Below are 26,147 nucleotides of genomic sequence, written 5' to 3'. Positions count from 1 at the left end.
GCATATACACACACGCAGACAAAAATATCTCTGTAATTTAATCTTAGTCATGTTCTGTGTTTTTAGTGGGAGTTAGTTTTTTTTTTTTCCAGTTCTGCCATGACCACTGTGATAAAGAAAAAGCTTTGTAATTAAAAACCTCTGTTTTCAAACTGAAGATGTTTGTTGAAATATTACCTTCCGTTGTGATCCATTTGAATTCATATACAGATAGCAGGCTATGTAGGCAGAGGATTTGCTTGTGCCATATACAAAGACAAAGTGCCAGGAGGAAGTCTGGCGATGCCATTTCTGACCCACCCTTTTGACCCCTGGGCAGATGTGACTTGCCAAAACACATCATATAATCTGCTTTATTGCCACAGCTGAGCAGGCTTTACTGCCACAGCATTGGGCTTGCTCCCTTTACCGCTTTAGTCCTCAGCTAGGTGACAGTAACTTGAAAGCAGTTGCAGTCTGCCATGACCAGGGGCCCACGTGCCTCTCTGTGGAGCAGGCTGGAGAGCTCAGATCACTTCCACTAGCACTTGTTCCAGGGTGTGCATTAACTACAGAAGTACGGCTCCAAACTAAGGCAGAGCACCTGGACAAATGTCCAGGATCCAGACAAATGTCTTTCTCCTCCTGGCCAGGTGGTCAGATAGAAAGGTGATACAGGGAGTCAACATCAAGAGAAACTTGCATGGAGCTTTAGAAGGAAAGAATCAAAAATACAAATCCACAGCTATGGTGTTCCCTTCTGAGTTTTGAATCCTTGTTTTGTCATGACCTGAGTTACTGTTCTTCCAGTGACCCAGTGTTTGTGTGTAACAAAACTTTTGGGCTCTAAGCGACCTTAATACAGGTCAGTCACTTGCATAATCTTAATACCACCAAACTTGGTTTAGACTGGCTAGGAAAGATGTAGAAATCAATTCTTGTTACAAAGTAATTTAATTGGTGCAATAAAACCATCCATTATTTTGGACATCCCACTAGAGCTTTCTAAAGAAAATCCTCTAATTTGTTCAATACACTAAATAATTCTGTGCTTTTTTTCTGAGTCATAAACCGTAATCCAAAACATATGTAACCACTGAACTAAGACTGCATGAAGAGCTTTAAATCAACCATACCTACATATATTTTAGTATAATACATGTTATAAGCATTTAAAGATAGAAATGCTTGTTCTGAATCACAATTTTAACTCTCACAGAGGACATTACTGAAGATTATTTCCAGTCTATCTAGCTAGTCACCCAGTTTACAGAAAACTACATGCAAGGACAGAAATTTTCTTCTGTGTAATTACTTACAAAGAAACAGCACTATTCTACATTCCAGTACCATGGCTTAGGATGGACTTTTGAGCTCTTTGAGATGCTTGACCTAGTAAAATCATCTAGCAGTACAGCCAACTCAGTCTCTTGATAAATCTTGTCATAGTGGATTTACAAGCAATGTTAAGACAGGTTCCTGTGAAGTTACAGCCTTGAAATCGTGAAGGAGCCAGACTGTTCAATCAGAACACAATGAAGCAGTGAGAAAAGCACAGAAAGAAACAAGGCTGTAAGTCAGCACTAATTTTTTGTCCTCAATTGCTTTTTCATTCACTTAAGGATGCCAGACTCATCTATAAAAGAAATTTAGTTTGGCTCGGTGCTACACTATGCCAATAAAGTTGCTCAGTATGAAGCTCCCATGAGATGCCATAGATATGCCAGATGTGCCTTTGACTTACTCTTCAGAGGAATTCAATATGTAGCTCAATTACTAGATAGCTGTTTAAATTAAAGCTTCCTTACAATGTTTCACTAAGTGTTATAGTGAATTCAAAACTGAATTGAGCACATAAGCAGGCCTTCTCCTCCACATAGCCTCCCATCAGAAGCCTCACTGAAACATGCTTAATGAACTAAGAAACACGGAACTAATTAGTTTCATCTGGCAATAATCATGCTTGGGTTTAAACAAAATTTGTTGACCTTAGCTTGTTTTTGTTTTCTGTCCTCTAAATAAAAATGCCACATCCAGCATTTAGGTCATTACTTTTCATTTTGCACATTTTTACTACTTGAGATGGTGTCTTTTAGTTGCATCATTTTTTGTTCTTCAGGGAGATGCTATTAAATCACCTAAAAATATTATCACTAGCTACATGAAAGTTGAGCAAGAAGTAAGCAACTTCACTGAATTTCTCCTTCAAAGACTTTTAATTTTCATCAACATAATCATATAACATAAATGTTGAGTTAGAAATCATGTATCACAGTGATGATTTCAGAATTCTTGTACTCTTCGAGTCTGCGTTGATTAAGGTAACAAAATATTCCACATAATTTATATCAACTCTTACATGGTAAATGTTTGTGAACAATGACTTGGCATTGATTTTCTTATCCGTCTTAGGAAAAACACATTAACTATTTTGTTTAAAATCAGAATGAACATAAATTTTTATATGGTAATATATATACTTCTATATTTTTTACTTGAAACATTTCACTTGTTGTTATTCTCCATTACACAATGGAAATGAATAGTGTTAATTCTTCTGGAGGATCATTCTGAATGACGATTTGAGATAGCATTAATTTAAACAATTTGTCTGAGACACTCACTTCATCATTAAATATAGATAGATAGGTCTCTATTATAATAAAACACTCAGGGATGTAAAGCTAGTGCACTCTCCAGACTGATTAGATATTAGTGGAGTTCAATTTTTATGAAAGCATCTCATGCCATTATAAAATTTATAGTAAAATTTCATATTCAGATTATTCTGAATCAGGAGGAAAGCCATTATTTAATTTGAAAATCCCTACTACATTGCAAATGTTAACACTAACACATCACTGTGATGAAAGCCACTAGTTATGCTGTACGGCCACCAAGTATGTGAAAAAATAGCTGCTGAATTTTGCTCCTACAGTCCTTTCAGTGAAATGAACAACACACACTGGCCCACTAGAAACTCCCACGTTCAGCCTACAAGTATTGCACTCAGGGCTGTGGCATTCCTATGGGGCGGCACTCCTGCAGCATCCCATTGGGAAGGCAGCCTGGGGCACAAAGTGCAAATCCACAGTGGGCAGCAGCCCTCTCCATGGTCTTCCCAACCTGTCCTGCTGACATAACAAAATGGGAGGCCAGTTGGTGCCTTATTTTAGTGTCTCTTAAAATTTCTGAATAGTTCTGCAAAAAAGTTGCTGAACGATTTTCAAAACTGAGCTCCAAAAGTCATGAACAAAATGTCATACATGCTGACTCTCAAATAAGGATTTATTAGTGAAATTTTTAAATGTTTGCCTTGAGCAGTTAAAAACAATTCACAAGATGTTGCTGACCAACCAAAGAAGAATCAGATCTTATTGTGCTTTTACAAAGTACAAAATTCTGAAAACTATTTACCCCATTTATTACTTATCTATATAGACCAAACTGCAAACATAAATCTCTACTGAAGACACAAGATGCCAATAAAGGAATGCAAGGAGCTTTGAACAAATTGCCTTCCCAGAAGCATAAGATTGTCTGAGGGAGTACACACGCTAATGAGAACAATCATCACTGCAGTGAGACAGGAAAATAATTTTATAACTAACTTCCACAGTTAAAAAAAATAGATGCAATTTCTAAGGCAAAACAGGTTAGTGGGGAGACCGTTTGGATTGAGCGCTCTTTGTAACGTGCAATGGTGCTGGGGACACAGCTGACACCATCATAGAGGCCTGCACAGTGCTGAGGGGCTCTCCAGTTTAGTTGGAGTCTGTTTTCCAGTGGAATTACCCCACCAAAGGCACGCTTCCCATTCACAGGATAATTTAAATAACCTAGTCTCAATTCATTCTGTTATGAATGATAAAGTTATTTTAACTAATGCCAACTGAAAAAAGTGATAAGTTTCTTTTAAAACTTGCAAAAAGAAATTATTAAAGATATGCTGTTTTTAAGATCTCCAATTTCTAAAGGGATTGTCTATATGAACTTTTAGTTTCGTCAGAAGTTAGCAATCTCTCTATTCACTTCAGTAATTATACATTTCACATTCTCACTTCTTCCTTTGCTACAGTTATTTTGTTATTCCACTGCATGCTAATGTTCCATACACTTTCAGATCATAATTTTTGATCCACACCTTTTTGCTACATTTACGAACAACAAATAGTAAAGGAGATAACTGCAGTAGAAATATTAGGAAATATTAAATATTAAGGTAGAGGTTGCACATTGTCAGCAAGCAATTAGTACAGGTGCATCCAATTTATCATTATTTTATGCTGTGTTCAGAAATGGCTTCCTAATAGAAATATTTTTCTTCATATGCCAGCCAACTGAAGAAGGGGCCCTATGATTTAGCAAAAGGAGACAGCATCTCTCAACCTCCAGCTCCATGACACTGCCCAACGGAGGGTCAGAGCTGAAGCAGCTGCACAGGGGAGTCTGCCTATGTGGGGGCTGACTGTAGTTTTCTTGAACAAGCAGAAACAAAACAGAAAAAAAAAAAAAAAGATGAGTTGCATTGTAAATATTGCTGCACAAACAAACTGAATTGATGAAGCTGCAGTTTTGTCTGACACCTTGTCACTGCTAAAGCACATCCAATAAACCTCAGAGTGGAAGTCACACTGATATTCTCAGCTGTGATAAAGCCTTAGGATGCCTAATGTCTCCTAGCAATGTCTCTAACTGCTATCTAGTTTGCTGTTATGGATGGGGTGACCTACAGCTCAAAGGTCCAGAATAACAATCTGTAAGTTACAATGATGACTGAACTGTTTGATTGAACTGGATTTCACAAATATTGGAAGAAACACAATTAAGTGCATTCAAGAAATATCCAACACAAAAGAGGTCACCGTAAAAATATGAATAATAGTCTCACCAAGAACAACAAATCAAAACATGCATTTCATTACCTAGTTTTCATGCAATATTATGCTTCTAAGGTTCCTAATCATTAAGTTTTGTTTCTGGCTTTTTTTTAGCCATAGGCAAAATTAATGAGGCACTTTAAGATCACACTGAGTTTAAAAAGGACATGGCAATTAAATGGCATTTATGTTTTGTCATGTTATAATTAAATAAAGATGAAAAGTGAATTTATCATTTATAAAATGATTAATGAAGAGTGGTGTGTTGATTAATGAAGAGTACTTTATGAAGACGGAAAATAGTTTTAATATAATTCAACAATTTAAAGAACTGTAGAGAACAGGCCTGGAACGAACCACAAAACTTGTTACATCCATTCCCCTGACCAAAGGAAGGATGAAGTTTTCCCTCCACATCATCACCTCCAAGTAAGAGCTTGCTTGGGATTCATTACAATCTAGCTGTCTCCTTAACTGTCTTCTTATCCTGTAATTCGTTCAGGTAATTACTCATACACAAGCACAAGCAGGTCTTTGAGAAGTACAGATTTGCCTGAAGGTCAAAGAGGTTGAGGGCAAAGATAGCACTTTCTATTTTAATTCTGTTCCCCAAAATTTTGCAACTTGCTATCATTTAATAATGTGATGATTATACCCTACTTCTATTGTATACCTGTCTGTAATGCAAATATGGAGCAGCATCAGAAGCAGAATTCCACTGCAACGCATTGAGAACATCTTCTGCCTTTGAAGAATTTTGAGTACCTATACAAGTTGTTGATATCTATTTATTACACTTAAGATACACCACCCTAGCTTGATTTTGATAACGTCATGTGAAATACTGTCAGAAGTCATCCAAAAGTCAAGATGACTTCTGACATCTAATTCTTTTCTCCCAGTAAGCTTTATTATCTTGTCATAAAAGAAAAAAAAAATTGCTATGACATGATTCGTTCTGAACAGCCATGCTGGCTGGAATTTATCTTCTTGTTATCATCTAGATACTTAACATTTTTTGATTACTTTTTCAGGTTTTCACTTTAGAAGGTCTGCTTGAATATTTCATGTTTCTTTCTTTTTTTTTTTTTTTTTTAAACAAAAGTACCATGTTTTCACTATCCTTCACAAATCCTTATGGGAAAACTCTGAAAATATTTCACTTGGCTCTCTACCTAAGATGAAATTTGTACAGCTCAGCTACTTTGAAATCATTTAAGTATAGATTTACCTCTGCTCTCTCCAGGCTAATCTGAGAACTTAAGTTCTTAATACTAGTGCTAATGGTGTTAACACATCTCAGCATCCTAGTCAACACTATCACAAAGGTAGCATTAAGTCACTCGGGTTTCTGATTCTTCAGAACAGATTTTTAGTAATTTTCCCTCCTGACTAATTGAAAAACTAATTCCTTGGCCATCACAGGGCTAGTGGAACCACAGTACTTCTGGAAATGTTATTACTCAATATACTTCAGATTTTGCTTGTCCAAACTTACACACATTTTATAGAAAACTAGTAATTCTCCATCTACTACATGCTTCTGAGTAGGTTTACATGAGTGTTGTGTTCTCATGGAACAAGACATGACAGGTAGATGTATTCAAGCTAACACATCTGCAGCTAGATTGCCTATCTTTGTACTACAGTCTACAGCATCCCCAATTTTATTTCAGCACGGAAGCATCAGACTTGCTGATATTTTTCCTGACTTCCTTCTTCAAGGTACTTAAACCTCTGTCTTCTTAAAGTTCACTGCATTTTTCCTCCCTAGAATTAAGTTTTGAAGCTCTATATTTGAGTTGTCTGCATGTCAGTGATAGTCATACAGAGAAGGAAATATAGAAATATCTCTCAGAATTTAATTTATCCCCTCCATGTTATACTACACTTACCACTGTGAATCAGCTGCTGAAAATAAAACAGCAACCGTAGAATTATATTCACAAAGTTAGCCAAGTGCTTTTTTTTTTCTTCTAGTACTCTTCAATTTCTGAACACCTTTGTTTTTTTAAAAATAATTATATGGTTAGTGTTATTTCTGCTGCAGTTAAAGGTTACTGTAGGAGACATGAGAAAAAAATACCCAGAACTGAATAAAATAATTGGACTTTAAGTCCCTTTTAAAATCTTTGCTGCTTGAAAATGACTGCTCTACTCACAAATGCATACATTCTATTGGAAATTACTAATTTCAAGAAACTGGTACCATGCATTTGCAATAGGGATGAACGAGTATTACTCTGGCTGAATTCTGACACATTAAGGATAAGAGCAATGTAATACATATTAAAATACAGTACTCGAAGTGGATAGAATGAGTCTGAAACAAAATATGTTTGGAAAAAAAATGTTGAAGTGTGAAGAAAGCTTAAGAGATAAACAGCAAAACAAGAATGTCACAGAGTATGAAGTTGGCATCCAATAGTTGATGCAAAACTAATGAGCATATAATACAATTTTTCAGCTTTTTCACTTTCAATGAAGCACTGAAGAAAAAGAAACAAAAAGTATAGTCATTAAACTGAAACAAATTAATTTTTGTAAGCTACAAAATACAAAGGATACATGTTATAGGTGAACTTGATTTGCCCCTTTTTCTTAAAAAAGAAAGAAAGAAAGAAAATGGGTTTGAAATTGTAGCGAAGAGCTTCAAAAGAAAGCTAGAGTTTTTTGTGTTGACTTGGAATGTCTTAATATGTTAGTAAAATAATCTGAGTTTACGCAGTGAGAAATATGCATGCACATGTGCAAGTCAGAGGGTTTGAGATGCATCCGCTCTTCAGATCCTCAGGTGACATACATACATGTATATGTAATTTAGGACTGACATACCTCAGTTACACCAGAAATAATATGTTTGTGCAGACCATCAGTGATACATATCCAGTGAGTTTTGCAGATTCAGGCCTCAGTTCTCTAGTGCACTGGAAAGGCAACACATGCACTTGGACCTGAGGGCTTTAGAAATATCAGTACCCCAAAAATGCCATGTTGCAAGTGGACTGGGGGACATCTGTAGACTTGATATGAAAATCTGAAGACTTTCATAATGATGGATTTTAAGATAGAAAAAAAGATCTAGAAAAACCTAGACATACAGCAGTCATACTAACTCTGATTTTGTTCCATAGCAGTCTGAAAAGCACTGATGTTCAATAACTTTTCTATAACACAGAGGGAATAAAAGACTCTACTGTGTCACAATCCGAGATTACACGTGATTTTTGTTTCCCTTGAATCCCAATTAAATATTTAATTATGCACAATCTTTGAAAATAAATGATCTAATTTATTTATATTTTCTGATTACCCTACTGATTCACTCATATTAATTTCAGTATTTTCTGAACTAAATGTTCAATCGTGAGCATAGTCTAAAATTGTGGTTAATTTCATGAAGAGATTTTATCTCTGCTGTGCTTATGAATATGCATTGACAGTATCAAAGACAAGCTCCCACAGGCGTTGCAATTTAAAAACAAACAGGTGCTTTAGGTTTTAACAGTACATGATATTATAAGTTGAGATATCGTAAACTGAGATGATATTACAAGCTGAGAAAACATTTTTTATAAGTGTCTAGAAGAAGTAAAATAGTGTTGCGGACTGTAGCATTTGTGATACAGATGCATATCAAGGGATACACTGCTATCTTACAAGAAACAGGCAGAAAAAGAGCTTCTCAAAGAAAGCATCAAAAATATTTCAATCTACAACACGATCCATATTAAAAGGCACTAAGGAACGATGTCTTAAAAGATATCATGTATATAGTTTTTATGAGCATTTATAAGTGGGAAAGCTAAGAGTTCTGTAGTGGGAAGAATATAACGTACGTTTCCTTGAAAAGACAAGGAATTAGTTTGTTATTTGCATTCAGGTTCTAAAGGCAATATATTGTACTAATTTCATCCGTTTTTGGCTCGGTAGTTTGTCTAGAATTATATGTCAGTTGTCAGATTGTCTTCTGATTTGTTCTCATTTCATACAAAGCATGAAGGAAACAGAAATAAGACCTAAAGAAACGTTATATCCAAACTTTAATTCCACAAGCTATTTTAGGTAAAACAGGTTTGTTATTTGCATGTTCTGTCTGTGAATGGTCAGCAGGCTGCATTTATCATGGGGCATCCTGGACAAAGAATGAGTAGGAAATAGAAAACTCAGTAGCACCACCTCAGTACAATAACTTTTCCTTCTTTGACCTTAGAATTTATAGGCAGTCTTACAAATGAAAACTTGAAAATACCAAACTGAAACAAACGTAAGTAGGCATAGCAAGACCAGAATCATAAGAGCTTTTATAATTGTAAATGCGTCTGTAATGACTTTTGAACAAAACTTAAAAGAGCATAATCAGAGCTTGTAAGGTTGCAGTCACTGCATGAGCTCTTTCGCCGCAGGCTATCCACAACCAGCAGCTCACTGCTTGGCATGAACACCAATGGCTCTGAGGAATACTTCCACTCTACAAACCACGCAGAGCAAACTTTCCGCAAAATGGAAAATTATCTGCAGCAGAAACAGCTGTGTGATGTTCTTCTCGTAGTTGGAGACCAGAAGATTCCAGCTCACAGGTACCTGCCCCACTTGGGTTCACATGGCTTCAAAGCCTGACATTTTCAAATGCTAAGGAAATGTATGCCTACTCTGCCTGGTTAAAAATGAAATCACTGTAACTAGAGAATCAACCAATGTTGGAAGAAAACGATGTGACCAGAGTTTTGCATTCATTATCTCAGATAGAACGAGGTTCAAATATGATCCACTGATACTGCCATCTTCCCCTGTTGCCCACAAGCACTGCAGAAGTAGATTACAAATTACCCTCAGTAATGTAAGATTCAAATCCTATGGTAAAGAGAATGTTTCTAACGCACACACAATTTACTATAAAATATTACTGAATTTCATGCTTGCTATGAACATTAGGAAGTAATTTGCAGTCCTCCTAAAATGCTTCTATTTCAAGGTTGGTTCTCAGTGCAGTGTCTGATTATTTTGCTGCAATGTTCACTAATGATGTGCGTGAAGCAAAACAAGAGGAGATCAAGATGGAGGGAGTGGACCCAGACGCACTGAAGGCTCTGGTGCATTATGCCTACACAGGTAAGTCCTCCGTCACCCACACTGACTATGCAGATACGCATCTCCTGCTTTCCTTCCCTCAGTTTTGAGAATTTAACCCTATATTGTTGGACCCAAAGGGTTGAACTACATAGCCAAAAAGACCAAGTCAGAGAACTGTGAAATCCCTTTTACCTGCTCTATGCCAAGCAGGGTAAAGTGATGTAGAAAATAACTGCTGCGTACTTTATATCAGAATATAATCAGAAATATCCAGATCGTTCAAACCTGTGCAGCTGATTCTGGATGTTTGCACATTCAGGTATTTAGCAAGCTACTCAGGAAGATGGCAGCCACCCCAGACTGAAACGTAAAATACAAAGCCCTTTCCTCTTCCAAGCTATGAAGTTCTGTGACAAAACATAATTTCCTTGTGAAAGGAGAAAATTACTTCTCCACAAAGTACTAACACTAAACCAAACAGAAAATCAACATTCTGGTTTTATGAACATTTGCTGACAAACTGATCCATCTCCTCAGCTTGCACCTTTCACCAGTAACAGTCAATGCATCCTTCTCAGCTGAAGTCCCACACAGGACATTCTTAGCTAGCTTTTGAGAATGGAATAGCACAATTTAAGTATCGAGACAGGGAGGCTGGAAGATGTATCAGTATTTGTATGATACCCATAATTTAAAAAGGGGTTAGAATAATAAAAGATTAAATTAAAACAAAGACTCCAATATAATTAATGTAATGGTATTATCATAAATGTCAAAAACAGGAGACTTCTTCACTTGCTAGGTCAGGCACTTCATAAATCTTGACTGTTGTGTAAAGAGACAAATCTCAAGAATGATAAGCCATCTGCAATCCAGATTGGAAACAGAAGTTTCCATACACAAAATAGATCCTTTAAGTGCTTATGGGTACAAACAAGGGGATAAACACGGGCAAGAGGGAATGCTGCGTAACATGCATAAGGCACTGAATAAACATAAATTACCCAAGGAAACGGATTAGAACAAATGCAAAGAAGTGGGGTGGTGAGCCGCTTATTATCCACTTGTATCTAAAAATCATCCCACCTAATTAAATTTCATCTCTTTCAGTTTACCTGACTCAATTCCTTTTTTTCAGAACAGCATTTTAATGTTGTGTGTCAGCTAGGGAATTGAAGTATCTACTCAGCATAAGAATGGAAGATCTAATTAAGTAGACATCTTCCACTCTATTTATGAACATAGAAAATCTCGCATCATATAATCATTTCACAAATAATGGAGGAAATCCAGTTTCCTGCAAGCATTTACTACACATTGATACTGAAGTTCTCATGTGTAATACAAATTTATGATAGATTTTTCAGAAATTCACATATGAATTTTGGGAAAGGTTTTTGTCTAATCCCCTCTTTGTCTTTCTTTTTCTTTTTTTTTCCTCAGGTAAAATCAGATCTGATAGTGTTAAAGTTTCAGTAAAAATGTTCCAGTAATTTTATTCAAAATCTACCAAATCCTTTAAGTCTCTTAAGGTGTGTTTAAAGACTCCTTCATCATAAAAGGAAAATGAACTTGTGAATCACAGGCCACTTTAATTTTTTTTTTTTTTTGCAGGAACAGAAAAATTAGGGAGTGGGAAGATTTCAAGTAAATAAAGTTACAAAGATAATGACTGAAAACTTGTATTTTTTCCCTACATGCAAACTGCACAGGTATTCTAGAGTTAAAGGAAGACACTATAGAAAGTTTGCTAGCTGCAGCTTGTCTTCTCCAGCTATCCCAGGTCATTGAGGTATGCTGCAGCTTCCTCATGAAGCAGCTCCATCCTTCCAACTGCCTGGGGATCCGCTCCTTTGGAGATGCTCAGGGCTGCACAGAGCTCCTGAAGGTGGCACACACATACACTATGGTAAGTTAAAGAATCTACCTGTTTTACAATTAGAATGTTAACAACAAGTGTGAATACTCTCCCAGAAAATATATGGGCTTTTATGAAGCAGAGCCAGCTTTCTGAGGCTGATGCAGTGGCTGTGCTTTTCTTGCACTGGCACAGTCCCTGACCTGGGGACATCTCTGCCCAGCTCAGACTCCAATGGGAAACTTCAGATCTGTGACTGTTACAGAAGCATTGGAAGGACAGAAAAGCACACACAGAAAACCAAATATTCAGTTATGTTTCCTGTTCCAGAATTTTGACTTGGAGAAGGATATACTTATTGAACTTAAATTCGTATGACTGGCATGCATTTCTTAAAAAACAAACAAACAGGGGTTTAACATGGACAACATCAAGAGGAAAACAGTAATGGCCCATTCACATGTTGTTAATTCAACACCAAGAAAATTCCAAGGCTGATTTTTAGGTGAGGCATACACACAAAAAAACCCAAAATAAAGAATATATGAGAAAGATTTGGAACGCTTAAAAGAAGCACATCCTTGACGAAAGCATAATCCTCCTCCGGCTGAAAGTGAGAAATGAATATTCAGTGTGGAAACAGAAGCAAGATAGCTGGCTGTGAAACCAAATCGAGGGATAAATATTCAGGGCATCAAGATGTGCTATAGCATCTTTAAACACAAAAAGAATAGCAACTGCCACAGCTAAATGGATATAAAAAGAACTCCTTGTTAGGAGACACATGGCAGCTTTATGCTTGAAATATTAGTGCAGTATGTCAAAACCAGTTTAGAGGCTTCATAATGCTGAGAGCATTCCAGGAAGACACTGCACACTTCCACATGATGAAGTAAATGAGAGTGGCATGTGCAGATTGAGGGCACTGGTTGTGCTCCTTCCTGTCATACTAATGAATGGTTTGCTCAGCAGCAATCTAGATTTCTTTTATATTTTAAAGTTTGAAAAAGAGCTTTGAAGCTACAAGGTTCACTCAAGCCCTACATAACAGCATTGTCCTTGCTGCTCCATACCATTATATCCTCAGCTGAAAACAGGAAATTCCCCCCTCTGCTACCGCTTTTGTCCCACAAGTCCCAGCCACATGGGTCTTAACTTTAACCATTTTAAATTCACAGACCAGATTTCTGAGCTGATTTTCAAAAGATATTGGAGAACAGAGATTGTACCAATGCATGCACACAAATCATTGTGGAAGTGGATAAATAAAACATTCCATTTTGTGTTGGGCCAGCCTCAACCACTTGAAAATGTTTGCATGAGGGAAAAGACTATAAAGATGTACTGTAAATATAGAATCATCCAAATGAACTAGTAACATTTAAACACTTTCAGAAGATAAGATATAAACACCACATCCATTCAACAAAAACAGACACAAAGGAATCTTTTCCCTTCATCTACTTCAGCCATTGAGCAAAGTATTAACGGTTTCCTGCCTAGTAACTTTACATGCAGATAGACCTTGTTCTGATAAACATCTTGTATTATATTTGTAACTAAATGTGGACTGGCCTTCCTGTTCTTATTCTCTGAATGTCACAAAATATTAAAGCAGGATGTGCATAGCACAGAAAAGTTAACATATTCTTTAATCACTGATACTTCTATATTTACATACGGAGTTCTCTTCTAAAGAGTTGCAGAAAGCTAATAGACTACTGAAAATAAATAATACAAACATCAGTTACTAAAATTTCTTTATTTGCCCTATTTCTGGTTTCTACATATTTCTTCCAGGAACATAAATGGAAACTATTATTTCAAATACGGGCAAATTCCAACATGCATTTCTCTGCATGTAACTTCAAAAAACAGCTAACAAAACATTTATTTCCATATTCGTGGTCATGTCTAGAGTTGGTTATTTTATCACAGTAGTAGATTGTGGACTTAGACCACTTTCTCAAGATTCATCCAACTTTCAGCTGCCCCAGAAGTACTATCAGAAAAGTGAGTTTAATTTCCCTCCATTTTCTACTTCAGAGTAGAGACATACAGTCAGCACCGGGCACAGCAAAGAACTGCAAATTTGAGTAGAGTTTAAAGCTTGGAAATCCACTTGTAATGCAAGCTATACAGTTAATCTGAATACCCACTAGCATTCATAAGATACACCATGTATCTTCAAATTGCATTTCTATTAAGCTGCAGTGCTAAGATAACACTGATGGTGAAAACTGCCAGTAGCAAATCCTTCCAGGACATACCAACAGGAAGCCTGCCAACTGCAGCTGTAAGCACGGTAGTGGTGAAGTTGATCACTGTTCAGCCCTACAAGACCAAGGCTTCAAAGAGAAACCAGTCTCCCTTAAATGGTAGAAGGGGGTTCCATGAATTATAGAATATATACCGTATTTCCCTAACCCTAGAACAAAACAGAAATAGAGTACATGCAAAGACTATATTACTTAAGAAAAGGTTAGTTCAAGATGCTAAAATCATGAATGCATTGAAATCTGTTTTTCTTTTTAGGAACATTTCACAGAAGTTATTAAAAACCAGGAATTTCTTTTACTTCCTGCTAATGAGATTGCAAAACTCCTGTCTAGCGATGACATCAATGTTCCAGATGAGGAAGTTATATTCCAGGCATTAATGATGTGGGTGAGACATGATTTGCAAAACCGGCAACAAGACCTAGGGATGCTTCTATCTTATATCAGACTGCCTCTACTTCCCCCTCAGGTATGGAAGTGAAGGGCTAACAGGGGCCTTGACAATAAACTGAAATTTTTGTCTCAAGCATCATTTAGACAGAAAAAAACCAAACCAAACAACAACAAAAAAACCCCCAACCTATAGAGAAGTGCTTCTTCTTGCTTCTGATTTGTTGTTTCTCGATGTGGGATTTTTTTTTTGTTGTTAACTCCATAATAGGTATGATTATTATTTGTAAAGAAAGAAGCAAAAAGTAAATGTAATTATTGTGCTCACAACTACCTTTATAAATGTGTCAGTTTCATGGTATCTTGGAAGTACAGCATTTCTTTCTCATAGTAGTACTATGTACTATAGTAGTACGTTGTACTATAGTAGTACAACGTAGTACTTTCACCTACGTTTGTAGCTACATAGACTTTAGTAAGTAAAGTACATCCAACTTTTAATGATTTAGATACACATAAGATCATCACTTTTCATTTCTTAGTTACTAGCCGATCTAGAAAATAGTCCAATGTTTGCAGACGACCTAGAATGCCAGAAACTTCTCATGGAGGCTATGAAGTACCATCTCCTACCAGAAAGACGGTCCATGATGCAGAGCCCTCGAACAAAGCCTAGGAAGTCTACAGTGGGTGCACTTTATGCTGTAGGAGGTATGGATGCCACTAAAGGTAAGCTTAGATATTTAATTGTTCTGATTAATTGTATTATAGACACCCAGAAAATATATGACAGTTATAGAAAAGTTTTTGTTAGGCAAACAGCAATTTCAGGGTGGAAAAAGAGGGAAAAATTGTAGAAATCAATCTCATTCATCAGATATTCTTCCTTCTTGTAAGAATCTTGTTTCTAAATAATATGCATACAGCCTGAAGTTCAGACAAGAGAAGCTTGATTCAAATAGTGATCTTAAAATTCAGAATTTTGTAAGAAGTTGTGCATAGTTTGACTTTACAAACCAGAAAAAAACATAACATTTAAAATATTTCAAGAAATATTTAGCGTTATTTTAGAACCCTGCTGTTTTTTCAGGACCACACAGTTTTCTTCAGGTTTGTAGCTGAAAGCTAAATGTTATAGATATATTCCAGTTTTTATGATTTGATTTTCACAACTGCAACCCTTCCACAGCTTTACAAATTACACTAGTCCATTTAGTAGGAAGTATATTAAATTATTTTCTACAGGACTCCATTGCTCGGTGCCAAAGAACTGTAATTAGTTCAAAGTCTAGTAACTTGCTGAACAGCATTACTTCTAGCTGTGCAAATTCACTATTAATAGAGTCAGAGAAGTTAATCCATTTCATGGTTTGGAAAAAGTTCCTGATGACTAATGTTTCCTATGCGGTGCTACCTTACTACCCTCTGCAATCAAGTTAAATACAAACTGTGTGTTCATTGCTGTCACCACACGAAGAGAAAAAACATTCATTCTCATGACAATTTAGAAAAATGAAGTTAAGCCATAGCAACTAGTGTATTTTATTATCAATACTGGTTATTTATGAATTACATAAAATAACCAGGAACTCAAAATTACCTTTAAACTATAAAAACTGGGAATAAAATTTTGTAATAGGTTTTCTCAGTAAAGATTATACAAAGAACAGGCTATTTCAGTCAACATCTTCATTTCCTGTTGGTGCCTCTTCTACTTATTACCTTGGAGTAACGCCAGCTGTTTGAACTTTTGCCTTTTGATGGTTAAGAACAGCACTTCCTCTCCTCCCTGCTGTCCTCTATATCTCTGACTCATACCTTCAGCCTGAGCTGGACTATAAGATAAAGGAAACAGAACCTAAGGGACTGTGAGGCACTGGAAGAACATCTCTGAGAAGGGAAGAATGGAACCTCTGGCTATAATGTGCTTTCTGTGATAAAGAAAACAAGAACTCTCAGGGAGTGCCAGGTTTGGCTTTGTGCTTATCTCAGGTGGTATATGAAGTCAAATCTCAACTTCAAATGATCAGGAGAAGATCAAAGCACCACTTTTGGGCTAGTATTTAAAAAAAAATGTGAATGTGCCTAAACTACATTAACTTTCGAAACCTACTTTCAAGCCTCTGTAAAAATTACAGCCTACAGGGTATGAACACACTGTACACCTTAATATATTTTTCTAGTCTTTTTTTTTTTCTTAGTATGTGAGATACTTCTTTTGAAGCTGAGAACTTTGGGGCACTCAGATATTAGCATAAAGTAAATGAGACAGAATCAAAGCAAAGGAGAGCAAACAGAGTTTGCCCTGAGAGTTGCTCAGAATCTCAGAATTAAATTTCTTTTATTGCAGATGGATCAGGTAGATTCTTATCCAATCTATTTATCTGGAAAGGCACGTAGAGGGAAAACAAACAAACATACATATCAAATAAGCTCTTGTTTCACTAGATTTGTTGAGTATAGCAGCTGACCTACAGCAGACTTTACTAGGGAAAACATCTCTAAAGCAAACTGTCTTTCTTTACTGCATTACTGCATGCTTGTTCTGTAGTCCCAAACCATTTATCCACAAACTGCCTATTGTAATCCTCAAAATATGATTTCTCTAGTTACAAATCTCAGTCAAGGAGCAGGCAGGAAATCAGCTCTGTTTTTCTCATCTGGTTGCCTTCAGTTGTGCTGAAGTTGAGCTCCAGAGCGTGCTGCGTGTGCAACTGGCAATTGCCTCTTCCTGCCTCAGCAGTAGCTCCACCGTTTCCCCCTGTGCTAAATCAGCTCTCACGGGGGCAATTACAGCAGCTGAGTGTGACTGACAGGAGCCAGCAGATGGAAAAGTGTCAGTTTTGAATGGCAGGGAGTTGGGGCCTTATGAATAGCTCCAGTAAAACCATGACCAGAAGTTCAATGACCTGAAAAAACTGAAAATGCAGCTTACATATTACAGCAGACAAGTAGTTATTGCAAGGCTGCATAGGTGAACCTCAGAGAAGCTGCCTGTGGAAGGCAAACGTGCACTCACACACATCAGCCTTCTGCCTGCCCCCACTGCACTAAGGAAAACATCCAAAGTGAAGCAGGCAGATTCATGGATATACTTTCAGTTTTGGGGAGCACTACTAATTAAGGCAAAAACATGATTAACAAGTATAGAGTTGTGAGGTACCATACTCATAAAGAATTAAGAACAAATAAACCAACTACCCTCATACTACTTAAATGAGTGACAGATTTAAATTATCTACAATTTTTCTGTGCTAAATAATTAGCTGTAATTCTGCATCTTCCTATCAGTGGTTTATTCCCATCTGTTTGACAATCATATACGCATGCAATTCATACAGATGCCCCACTACGTTCACTCTTTGTAACTGAAGTTCTCAGGGAGATGTACCAAAGGTCCAAGTACAGAATTTCCATCTTCTACAATTTAATAGTGTAGAATCATATTCAGGTTCAGGTTGGAAAAGACCTTCAAAATCATCAAGTCCAACCACAACCTAACCATACTATCCAAACTCTAACAGCCCACCACTAAATCATGTCCCTGAGCACCACATCCAAACGGTTTTGAAGCACATTCAGGGATGGTGACTCAACCACCTCCCTGGGGAGCCTATTCCAGTATGTATCAAAATGGATCAACTACTGACTGCTGGATAGTGATCAGTCCAAGGCTGCCTCATACTGTATCATATTGTATCATGCTACTGTCTTTAACAGGCACCACTACAATTGAAAAGTATGACCTCAGGACTAATAGCTGGATACAAATTGGTACCATGAATGGCAGACGATTACAGTTTGGAGTTGCAGTAATTGACAACAAACTCTACATTGTGGGAGGAAGAGATGGTCTGAAAACCTCCAATATTGTTGAATGTTTCAACCCTATCACCAAAGTCTGGACTATAATGCCTCCTATGTCAACACACAGACATGGCCTAGGTAAGAGGTGCTGCTTCTTTGCAAATAGTTTGGATCATAAACAGATTCATTCTGATTGACAACTTTTTTAAGCCTTTACTAGAATGCAGCAATATTTGCAGAAAATATTTTTCAAAGACAAATTTGGCCATTGACATAATTTTATGAAAGCTGTATCTATTAGTATTCACCTAAATTATAGTGGTCTTCCAGGGTTAATTTTGCTTTCATAAAATTCCGGAATACAAGAAATAGGGAGAATAATCAACTCTTCATCCAATTTAGTTGCCAAGGTGTATGTTTCCAATACAGAAACAATCTGATTTTCAGCTTTTGAAAATAATGACTTAAGCTCATCGGTACCTAATGCCTCTGAAAATCAGATTAGAGAGTTACTCACGTTGAAGAAAACAGTGCTATAACAAAATTAGTACAACTTCACTATTTTTAATGTTGAAATTACAGGTTTTAGAGTGCACAACCATAGTTTGACACCTATGGTTTTTACTGCCCAGTAATCCTAATATTATTCATGGTAAATTAATAAAATGAATATGAAATCTAGAGTATACATCTGGAACAATAAAAAATAAGTTTAACATTGAGGAGACTATAGGAAGGAATATGGTTTCTGAAAAACAAATAATATTAAGAAGGACAAGGCAAAACAGAATGAAGTCTCCATGCAGAGGCATAATTCTAGCCGACAAGTAGGTCGCTGTAGTGAAGTCTGAGAGCCCAGAGTCAGGCTTCTGACTGCGTATCAGCCCAATTTGCAAAGCTGCCTTACACTTACAGGTCCCATTAGTTTCAATGTGATTTTGAAGAAAGTTAAGCACATTTGAAAAAAAATTAGGCCATGTATATTTAGACCTAAAAAGATGGATTTAGAAAACTTCTAAGCAGCCAAATTCCAACATTTTGCCTTATTTAACAGGGAGCAAAGATCAGTGACAGCAGCAGCTCCCCAAAGAGAAGGGGCATCTCTTGCTGAGGATGGTAAATAACACAGGATATGTTCACAGACAGCTTTGCATAGACAGCCAAGCTCACTCTCCTGTGCCTCAAGGACAACACAGACAAGCCAGCTTTTACTGAGAAGTGTGTTCCACTCACAAGCATTAGAACATTACAGTGCAGTACAGGCAGTGAGGCAAGCCAGCTGCCATCCACTTTGGCGTCATGCTGGTGGGACTACACAGCTTCAGCTGGCTGCAAGGAAGGGATAGGTAGCCTGTTGCTCTGGACAGTTTTTTCGTTGTCTGGCTCATTCTTTTCTTTAAAAGACTAGCACTGTTTCTCATGTAGAGGTGCAGATTTGATTCAGAACAAGGTCAACAGAATTGGGAGAAAACATCAGAACTAAAGCAGCTTTCTTCTGATCTTTAGACAAAAGATAATGCTTATTCTGAAAAATACTGTATACAAAATATTTTGTTTATCTTTGTTTATTCTTTTTAATGACAAGGCAGCTTTTAGATAGCTTAATACCAGCTGAAATTGCTTATCTGTATACAGGCAATTAAAGCGAGAAGTTAATACTCTATTAGTCACTGAAATTATTAGATGCAGTAATCTGTCCCTAATTCTATTCTTTAAGGAGTAGCAATGCTGGAAGGACCAATGTATGCTGTTGGTGGCCATGATGGTTGGAGTTACCTGAACACTGTAGAAAGATGGGACCCTCAAGCCCGACAATGGAATTATGTTGCTAGCATGTCCACCCCCCGAAGCACTGTAGGGGTTGCAGCGTTAAACAGCAAGTATGTCAACAGGAAAAACTCTCTTTGCTTTTTCATTTACTTCCTTCCTTGAAAATGCAGTTTCTTATATTTCCTTTTCAATCTTACAGTAATTAATCACCAAAAGAAAACAAAGAGAAAATGTAATGCACAAAAATAAGAAAAAGCTTTTCCTCTATTATGTATTAAATTGTTTTCAAACTTGCAGCCATGTTTTAAACATATTTCCACTTAAAGCAATTTGAAAATATTATTATATGCCTATCAGAATTTTACCTGGACTATAACTTAGGGAACGTGCTGATCAAATACCTTAAAAAAAATCCAAATTTATGTTTGCATTTTGAAATCAATATATCGAAGGAAGCACCATTTGAAATAACTTTTCCCTCTTCAGCAAAGTCATCTGGTGCTGGAAATAGGAAAGCCTGGTAAAAAAACTTCAGGTTACATTGGAAAGTGTAGCTTGAGCCAATACTCCCTCTTACTGCAGTCTGAGGTAGAAAGCCTCTTAGTGCAGAGTTTGTAGGGGCTCAGAACAGTTGTATGCAGGAAATTGCGTTTACCCTGAAACCTTATCACTGGCTTTCCTGTTCACTTCTTAAATTCCAGTGATTTATGAGAGAGAAGGATACAGAGTAGAAATAAAGATGTCAGATATTTGCAAACATAAATCTTCTTCATATACAAAAACCAAGCTTTTGCAATAGAACATGACATGACTTTCAACATTTACTCAAAAATCTGAGAGTGGTAGACCTGTCTGTCCAAGTCCCTGTTGTATCCCGGAGGAAATGCTCTCAGCATAAGTTTCACTAGAAATTCCTGTGGGTGCCTTTCACAGGGATGTGCAGGAAACCACTTTGTCAAAGAGGAAATCCAGCCCGATCCTGACTCTGTTCTCAATCTCTCCCGATACACCCTGTCTCCTGCCTGGCTTAAATCACGTCTGTTAGCTCAGTGATGTAATCACTGGCATAGCAGGGGAAGCCAAACTCAAATGTCCATCATGCAGTGCTACTGCTGCAGTCTAGCTGAGCAAAATGCTTCTCCTCTTTCTGTTTCCCTACAGCATGCCATATTTTTTGTATTCAATCCCACTAGAAAACACATAGTTTCAGTGAGGCAACATTTCTGACAAATAAAAGGTCTGCTGAAAACATCAATCAATAAGGAATATGTGCTTTCCTCCTCAGGCAATGCGACAAGGTTTTTTTAGATCTTTTAGATGATCCCGGGTACGTTAGGGAAAAAAAATATTTGAAAAAAGTCAGTGATTTCCTCTCTCTGTGAAAGCTATGTAAACAAGTAGCCTGTATTTAAGGGTAAGGTATGAAAAGAAAACAAATCCCATTCGCAAGTTTTTTATGGGCCAAGCAACAAACTGCACAACAGGATTCAAGCCTGTGTTCAACTCACAAACATTAGAAGACAGAACTAAAATCTTTGTATTGCTTTAGAAGTCAAGATTTTTGTTTTGAAATAATACATCAGAGCAGTCTACAACCTCTCCCAGTCACTGGAGAAAGACAAGTACATCTTAAACAAAATTCAACTAAGTGGATTTGGGTCACTCACTCGGGACAAGCTGAGGTGTTCCTTAGGTCTCTAATTAGTTGCAGTAAATCAACTCTATGTCATGGCAGTAAGTAGTGGCCAGGGTGGGAAAAGGACCTGAACAGTTGGCACAGTCAGCATCTGAACACATCTATTACACCCACTATGTATACTATCACAGTCTAGCAGCACCCAAGCTAGCTTGAAATACAAAATAAATTCAGACTTTTAAAAATTGATTGACAAAGAGTCACAAAGTGCTTCTTAATGAGGATTTCCACCATTTCCCAATATATGTCATATATTGTTTCAACAACAGCTGGTTTGAATCTCCAGTAGTTTGCTAAGTGCCTTTAATGAAGAAGAGACAAGGAGTCATATCTGTAAGGTAATTCTGTCCTAAAGATTTTCTTAAATACAAACACTGACGAAAATATACTTAATTTAATTTTGACATAAGTATTTGAAACATAATGATAGTATTGAAGTTTTCTTTATGTATTAATGGTATAGGAAATTGCTTAATGTCAAATACCTCTTAAGACTGCCAAAGAAAACATTCCAACTGTGCTACAAACATATGTAGTACTCCTCAATTAAATTTCATCAATGCCTCAACATTTAAATAAGCTGACAGACTTTTAATCTTAATTTTCATATCTGATTGCTTGAAACTACATTGCAAAATCAAGAAAATACAGCATGAAAAACCCGTTGTGCAGAGAAAGTTCCAGAGCAAAGTGGTCAGAGAGCAAATATTAGGCATACTGGGAATTTTAAAGTGGTCTATATGAAGTTAATAAAATATTCTTATTTAAACGACTTAAATTGTTTGTCTTCCTGGGTAATTATCCCAGATTATACGCTGTTGGTGGACGAGATGGGAGCTCCTGCTTAAAATCAATGGAATGTTTTGATCCACATACGAACAAGTGGAGCCTATGTGCTTCGATGTCAAAGAGAAGAGGTGGTGTTGGTGTTGCAACGTACAATGGGTTTTTATACGCTGTGGGAGGTCACGATGCACCTGCATCCAACCACTGTTCTCGACTTTCCGACTGCGTAGAAAGGTAAGGACATTTTTCTTTTTTAAACATTTCAGGAAACACAAAAATGCAGCAAGGAAAATCTATTCAAAATCGGAACATTACCTTGGTTTAACATATTATGCTTTTTAGAATACTATTTTTGAGCATAAGAACTGATGTGCAATGGTTTTCTGCTAACAAAACAACTAACTCCCACGTGAGATTTTCTCCTTGTTCTCACAACTATTGGAACTGACTGAGGGTGCGTTAAGATAACCCAACAATAAGATGAACTCAGCATGGGAATTTGTATTTCTCAGGTGCCAAAATCCAGCTTTGGGCTACATCTCTCATATATCATAGGAACAAAATACTTTTCAATTGTCTCTTCCTCCAACAGTTTGGCTGATATTGTCCAACATGATAAAAACTACGTAAGACACAAATTTTGCTTAAGATTATGAGTTATAAGATTAACTTAGTTTGTGAGATCAGTTTATTTTGTGGTGAAGTTTTCTGGAAATGTTAGTTATGATAAGAAACAGAAAACAATAACCTTTACATAGAAAGAAAAAAATGCACTGAAATTAACTTTTCTGACTCCGCTGCTGCTGTGGTATCATTCCCTCAGGCTTCATCTATGTTCAAAACATAGCGATTGTTAATCTGATAGAAATGCATACTGTATCAAAGTGAAAATAAGGGTTCGAAGATCCCTCTAGTGGCTAAAAAAACAATTTAATCTTATTCCTCACAATTCTCTATCCTAGTTCATAACATAAGATAAACTCTCATACAGGAGAAAAGTAGTAAGTATCACCTTTTAAAATTTGAAATATCAATGTATTTCTACAATGTATTTTTTTCTAATTTTGATCATAAAACATTTTAGGTATGACCCTAAAACAGATACTTGGACAACAGTGGCTCCCTTGAGCGTACCTCGGGATGCTGTTGGAATTTGTCCTCTAGGGGACAGACTATACGCTGTTGGCGGCTATGACGGTCACACATACCTGGACACTGTGGAGTCCTATGATGCTCAAAATAACGAGTGGACAGAGGTAACTAAAAATAGCAAGAGACCTATCCGGACAGGCAAAGCAAAAATGATTGCATTGCAAAAAGGAGTGCTTCTTTACCAAGTGTTATTAGATCTGCAATGCCTTTGTCAGCAATGCCCTCTACTGGAGGCACTTTCAGCTTTTCACTTTTAACACCATTAACATTGAGACGATAAGAATACATTAAAACTGTCAATATCCTTTTGTAGCTACGCAGTCCATGGTTTTGGATCAAAAGATATGGAAGTCTTTTACAATAACTAAAAGCAACACCACCAGCCTACACCCCAATACTCCTCAGCAGCTGCAAAACACTTTTTTCAAAAACCTCAAACTCTTTTCACAGTTCTAGTTAAATCTATTTTTTGAGCAACAAAATTGCTTTCCTTTTAATCTACAAGTAATTTATTCTAGTCTTGCCCATAAAAGCCTACTAAAAGTGTTTCCTCCTTTTTTACTTTTCTTTTGTTTTTAAGGAAGTTCCTGTCAATATTGGAAGGGCTGGAGCATGTGTTGTTGTTGTGAAGTTGCCATGATGTCCATACGTAACGTGAAACCGATCTGTGAGTGGAGTTTCATGAAAACTGCATCAGGAAGAGAGGAAATGTTTCTAGAAGGCAGCACAGACTATAAACATCCTAACAGTCCTTCATCATAGAGAATAATTATCTCGGGGTCATTATGATAATAGAGCACAAGACTGGAGTCTTCCTGCACTGCAAAAATCAGATAATTTTGAAAAAGTGAATTATTTTTTAATGCCTAACACATAAAAATTAGATAATATGTTTAAATGCTTCAGGTTTGATATGGAAATTTATCTGTTATTTATAAAATGCAGTAGTAAGGTGATAAATGGATGTATAAGATTTCATAAACCTTTTTTTCTTTTTTATGTTAGCAGTAATGCTAATGTTTCTAAAGAGATTTTGTATTTTAAGTAAATAAAAATGAATAAAATAGAAATACCTTCAATTGAAAACTGCAGAGAAGGAAACACTGGACCTCAAATATATTTTGGCAACAGAATATTCTCTGCAGAAAAAACTTCATTTCTAGACTCAAAAGTTAGATTACTAAATTAACTTTAAAATAATTATGTAATAAATCAAAGAGAAGCACAGAATTTCCTCGCTATTCAGTAGTAAAGTGCAAAATACCCATTTTTAGCAGTATGTTCTACTGAATTGTAGAAGAACTGGTAGGGATAAAGTATCTTTGTTTTCTTAAGTACGTGCCAACAGAAGAATCTCTTTTGTCAAAACAATACTAATATAATTTCCAATCATTTTCACAGTGCATCCTTATGTGATATTTTAATTCCAATCAGTGTGTCAGGTTATTAATGGATTTGTCTTTGCCCACTAACCATCTGTTAGTATTAAACTTACTTGGCTATTCTTGGAATAATCACCATGCACTAAATTTATGAAAAAATCATAGAATTGCATTCATTGAATATAACTTACAAAAAGAAATTTTTATATCATATTGATATGACAATCTTTGATCTCAGCTGAAGATTACCAGCTTTGTCATGTACAGTAGAAAATCACATGCACTGTGCAACAATCTACATCCTTAATATAAGCATGCTCATGTTTTGAGATGATAAATGAATATTCTACCTGCATGAGGTTTTCTTTTTGTGTGCCAATTTTTAGTGAAGTTTTGATTTTTTTTCCTGTAATTTCATTTTTTATAATTTCAAATGCTGTAAGTTTACTTTAGAAGAAGAATGTATGTAAGATATCCTATGCTGTAAAGCACGCTACTGGACAGTAACTATTTCAGTGTTTGTTACATTGTTGTTTTGTCAGTATTGGAAACTTCAGAACAGAAATGAAATCTCCCTGAAGACATGACTATGTGACTAACTTTCCTGATGGAATGTCTTTCCAGAATTCAGCAATATGGTATTTTAACAAATATATAATATTTATCATATTGAACCCTTCTAAAAATGAAATCTCATAAGCATATTTATAAAAAGAAAAAAACATTTTTAACTTTAAATATTATGTTTATACAAAGCATGCTACATCAAAATAAACTTAACTTTCTCTGCTAAGAAAATTTAATTATGTTTTAACAACTTTGCCTTTTTACTGTGCATCTCAAGAACAGAAAACAGAAGTATCATTTTTTACGGTCCAAAAGAACATGATTCTGCATAATTCTCCTCAGTGCATCTGCTCCACAGAAATTACAATTTACCTTCAATTTAACAAGACTTAATTGCTAGAAGTTTGGGGTCTTTTGTTGTTTGTTGCCATTGTTTTGGTTATTTTTCTCCTTTCTTTCTCTGAGCCAAAACTAGCCACCACTACCACAGGCAGCTTGTGGAGCTGTTTGACTGCTTGGATCTCAGAA

At 36.4% G+C, this 26,147-nt stretch overlaps 1 protein-coding gene across 1 annotated transcript in view; it reads left to right on the top strand.

Moving 5' to 3' along the window:
- Positions 1-25,850, top strand: part of KLHL4 (kelch like family member 4) — a 35,936-nt gene extending 10,086 nt beyond the window's left edge. Inside the window, exons 2-11 of the mRNA XM_021405814.1 lie at positions 9,266-9,439; positions 9,835-9,971; positions 11,645-11,841; positions 14,326-14,538; positions 15,002-15,188; positions 18,180-18,404; positions 19,984-20,146; positions 22,540-22,752; positions 23,603-23,774; positions 24,251-25,850. Coding sequence (XP_021261489.1) covers positions 9,266-9,439; positions 9,835-9,971; positions 11,645-11,841; positions 14,326-14,538; positions 15,002-15,188; positions 18,180-18,404; positions 19,984-20,146; positions 22,540-22,752; positions 23,603-23,774; positions 24,251-24,310 — 1,741 coding nt within the window. The 3' untranslated portion in view covers positions 24,311-25,850. The remainder of the gene's footprint in view (positions 1-9,265; positions 9,440-9,834; positions 9,972-11,644; positions 11,842-14,325; positions 14,539-15,001; positions 15,189-18,179; positions 18,405-19,983; positions 20,147-22,539; positions 22,753-23,602; positions 23,775-24,250) is intronic.

The sequence above is a fragment of the Numida meleagris genome, chromosome 8, assembly GCF_002078875.1.
Source record: "Numida meleagris isolate 19003 breed g44 Domestic line chromosome 8, NumMel1.0, whole genome shotgun sequence".
NCBI classification, from domain to species: Eukaryota; Metazoa; Chordata; class Aves; order Galliformes; family Numididae; genus Numida; species Numida meleagris.
This window is presented reverse-complemented; position numbering and strand designations above follow the sequence as displayed.